We start from the raw sequence: 4,098 nt of genomic DNA on the forward strand, positions 1-4,098 counted from the left end.
ACAATCAAATGAATATTTATAAGGCCGTAAATCGCCTGAAACGGCTTTTCCTGTGTTTTATTCGGCAGAACATGTTGCTTCAGGAAATAAAGGCAGAGAAGATTGAAGGGTTTTGTTTTCATGTTTTATTGAAAAAAAGGAAATCAACGTAAACAAAGAATTTCCAAATGATGTCAAATTTCACAAGACGGATATAACTTATTGCTTTACTCATACATTCACAACCTGAACTCGATGTTATGGAACAACACAGAATCACAGAGGTTTTCTCTCGTCTTTGACATCTCTTTAGTAACTTGGCCGAGGCACGAACCTGCATACCACGTTTCAAGTAAATACAACTCCAGATGACCTAGTACAGTGATCCTCCACCGTGTTTTTTAGAGATAATGAGATGTGTTACATTCAGCGTCATTCATATACGTATATACACCAATTCCCCTCCAATAAAGGAGCACAACAACAACAACAACCCAACAACAAGGCAATCTTTTCAAGTCATTAGAAAAAAAACAAGCCTTTGTGGATTTTTCTGACTGATCATTTTATGACAGCAATATGATATAAGGCAGATAAAAACAAAAGAACATAAAAGTTTGCAAAGCTTCATGCAGGCTATCACCATTATCATGATATGACTTGAATAATGTCAGTTATGTTTTATTATTCAAGTCCTCTCTTTGCCTTCGGTTGGTGTCTAAAAAAAATAAAAATATATTTCTGTACATCTCTATTAGTCCTTTAGGGTTAGTGTTAAAACACACACAGCGTCTGGTCTTCAGAGGCCAAAGAAAAGAAGTGTCCATCTGTCCCACGTGTTCCTCAGAGAACCGTGAGGTCGTGGCAGGACTTTGACTTCTGCCTGAAAGCCATCTTCTTGTTCTTGCGCGCGACCATGCGGCCCAGAAACCGCTTGGCCTTCTTGCCGATGCTCTCCCTACGTCTGCAGTTGGCCATGCGCCGTGCGTTCTCCTCCTTGCTGTCTTTCCTCAAGCGGATCTGTCGGACGATGCCCTCGAAAAGGTCCCGCACGTTGTGGTGGAGGGATGCGGACGTCTCAATGAACTTGCAGTCGAACACCACTGCACAGGCACTTCCCTCTGCGATACAGAAAACATGGAGAATGGGGAATTAAAACTCTGATGGTGTAGGTTTTAGAAAACATTCAAAAACAGATCATTTAGATAATCCTAAAGTGCATAAATAAGCCTTCAGGATAATAATTTGGAATCTGTGACACAGTTTGGAGTCGTATACATGTATATGTGGGCCTGTACTGAGCCTGAGCAGTCAAGTGAGAAATGAGGCCTGAACCCATGAAGGATGGTCAAGCCCCAGTAGTTCTTTCAGATTAGAGCATAAACAGCCTAAAGACAGTTTTTATGCTTTAAATGATAAATATTAGATTATTTAAACTCACTAAAATCCCATTCCCCTGACCTAAAAATGTCTATCCACACCACTGGTGCAGAGGCTTTAGGCTCAACAGTGAGTTAATTATACTGACTTACCATCTACAGACACCTCTCTGGACCGCACCAGGTCGCTCTTGTTGCCCACAAGGATTATGGGAATGTTCTCTGACTGCCTGGCCCGACGCAGCTGAATCCGCAGCTCTGACGCCTTCTCGAAGCTCGACTTGTCTGTCACTGAATACACGATGATGTAGGCATCTCCCATCCTCATGCACTGCTCCTTCAGCCACTGGCTGTTATCCTTCAGGAAACAAACAGATGCTCAGTTGAGCATTATTCACGTCTGATACAACCCTGTGGTCTAATATCTATGGAGTCAATGTTGATGGATAAACATTACATAAATTATGTATAACTCACCTGTTCCCAGATGTCGTACAACACAATGGATGCCTCCTCTTCATCCACATCGATAGATCTGTCATAAGTGTTTCCTGAGGGGGAAAAATTAATATTATATTACACATCGGCGCAGAAGCTTATCTGAACAGTCGTGTTTATCGCCAATGTGTGTTTTTGCTTTTCTTCAAACTGATTTTAGCCCATTTTTCTTTTGTAGTCTGCACAGTGAAGCATTGAGCTGATCACAGCCTGTGATCAAACCATCCTTTTATATTTTCCCTTCACACTATGCTACTGGATGTTTCTGACAGCTGTACGACTGAGGACTGAACTGGTGCCTGGCTGTAGATGGAAATAGTAATAATCAATGCAAGTGTAAAATAAGAAGCCTGTCTTTTTTTCTATTAAATCAGCTCCACTTCCCTCATAAATAAAAAATGTCTGTATAGAAAATGATATGTGCTTTTAAATGTGTTTGTGTCCTTGATTGGTGTTTATTTAAATGTTGAATTGTTTGTAAAAGAAGAACGTGGTCTTTAAACTCAAAAAGCAAAGACATAAAGCCGTATATGTGAGTATGACTTATGAGTATAAGGTGATATATTGCTCATTATGATGTGTTCTAAATTGACCTTGGACAGACCTAATTATCACACGTGACTAAACAGACAAAGCACATCTTGAGTACATCTGTGTGCGTGGGTTTCAAGGGTAGATGAGTCATCCCCCAGCATCACCATTTACCTGCTTCATCGCAGTCGTGACCGGGATCCTCGACTCCCCCAAAGACGCGCGCCAGGCTGGACTTGCCGACGCCGTGCTCTCCGAGGAGGACCACCTTGTACACCTGGGACTCCGCCTCGCTGCCGGTGGAGATCACGGAGTCGGAGGAGTCCGAGGCGCAGCTGCCCCGGTGCTGCTCGGTCGGGGAGTAGGACGTGCAGCGCAGGAGGTTGGACAGCTCGTCGGTTTGCCCGGTCTGTGGCATCGTGGCGTGCAGGTCCCGGTCGTCCACAGGCATGCTCCTCCGGTGGAGGTTGGGCAGATTCATGGGGAAGGGCATGCTTCCTCTCCTCTTGTCCATGTTCCGCAATTTGTCACCCTTGTTCAAAGTCATTGTGCGTATATGGCGTGGATCTGTGGACACATGCGCCGTGCGTAAAATTGGGGATCTTAATCTCATAGTCGACCTGACCACACGTGTTCTACTCTACTTAATATAATAAAAACGCCCAAAAACTAACAGTTCAAATGTCTCGTCAGTATTGAAGACACTTACCCGGTGCTGGCAAATAAATCAAAGAAGGCAATCCTATAATCCTCGGTTTGATGAGTTATTGTGATCGGTGAGGCGTTTTTTGCTCGAGTCTGATGAGAGTTGCTGCTCAGTGTATTTATACAGGACCGGGAGTGACGTCGGCAGGGATTCGCCCCTGAGAATCACGTCTCCGCTTATTATAGTGGTGCGTAACGGTGCCATCATACAGAGGAGGGAGGGAGGATGACTGAGAGCGCAGAGGAATCTCCCTTCCGCATCTCCAAATGGAGCTGTCTTGTGAGGGGGCGGCCAGGGATGAAACCTTGAAGAGGGGAAGCCCACTTAAAGCCAGAGAGATAGGGTATAAATATTTAATAATAATATAGAGGATAAGACGGTGGAAGGATATCCTCATGATGCAAGTTGAAGTGTATTAGGGCGCAGATGAGTGGAAATATGACCCCCTGTCTTGCTTAAATCAGATTTGAGTCTCGTGGTCACTGTCATGTGCAGATCTTTGCTTCACTTATTCCATTTTAGTGTTGGGGGGAGGGGGGTTGAGTTTTGAGTTATCTAATTTCATTTTGACATGATTGATTTGGATTTCTGTGACAGCTGAGCCCTGCTCTCTACCTCTTATGATGCTCTTTTTAAACCAGTGCAGAATCATTCCATTTATTTGAATGGATGTATTTTATGAATGATAGTTAATTTGAATGCACTGAACTTGAGGAGCACTGTTCATCTCATTGTGTACAATAACAATAAAGCTCTCTATTTCTATGCTATTCTCTAAACTGTCATACATTTTCTATCATATGTGCAAAAAAAAAGAAACATAAACTCATAAACATTCTACACACGGTGGAATTTATTTATCATTCATCCCTCATTCTTCCTCCCTCCACCTCACTGTCTGAAAAATGAAGGCATGGCTGAAATGTAATGTCCTTTCATTTGCATCTATAATCATTGATCGACCTCAAACAAACTGGTGTGGTTCTCCTGATCCATGCCTGAGAT

At 43.1% G+C, this 4,098-nt stretch overlaps 1 protein-coding gene across 1 annotated transcript; it reads right to left on the reverse strand.

Moving 5' to 3' along the window:
• Positions 1-110: 110 nt before the first annotated feature.
• Positions 111-3,257, reverse strand: rrad (Ras-related associated with diabetes). The gene is made up of 5 exons (XM_020079841.2): positions 3,097-3,257; positions 2,562-2,954; positions 1,836-1,909; positions 1,512-1,716; positions 111-1,100 (listed from the first exon to the last, which is right to left on the reverse strand). The coding sequence occupies exons 2-5, from the start codon at positions 2,932-2,934 to the stop codon at positions 823-825; spliced, it is 930 nt and encodes a 309-aa protein (XP_019935400.1). The 5' UTR covers positions 2,935-2,954; positions 3,097-3,257; the 3' UTR covers positions 111-822.
• Between the last annotated feature and the right edge of the window lie 841 nt (positions 3,258-4,098).

This window comes from Paralichthys olivaceus, chromosome 1, assembly GCF_024713975.1.
Source record: "Paralichthys olivaceus isolate ysfri-2021 chromosome 1, ASM2471397v2, whole genome shotgun sequence".
Classification (NCBI taxonomy): Eukaryota; Metazoa; Chordata; class Actinopteri; order Pleuronectiformes; family Paralichthyidae; genus Paralichthys; species Paralichthys olivaceus.

What these genes read in the sequence shown, in the direction of transcription:
- rrad (XM_020079841.2), bottom strand. Translation starts at nt 2,934, where the DNA reads ATGACTTTGAACAAGGGTGACAAATTGCGGAACATGGACAAGAGGAGA. An exon ending in TCACGACTGCGATGAAGCAG is followed by an intron (nt 1,910 to 2,561) that starts GTAAATGGTGAT and finishes TTTCCCCCTCAG; the next exon opens with GAAACACTTATGACAGATCT. An exon ending in CAGAGAGGTGTCTGTAGATG is followed by an intron (nt 1,101 to 1,511) that starts GTAAGTCAGTAT and finishes TCTGTATCGCAG; the next exon opens with AGGGAAGTGCCTGTGCAGTG.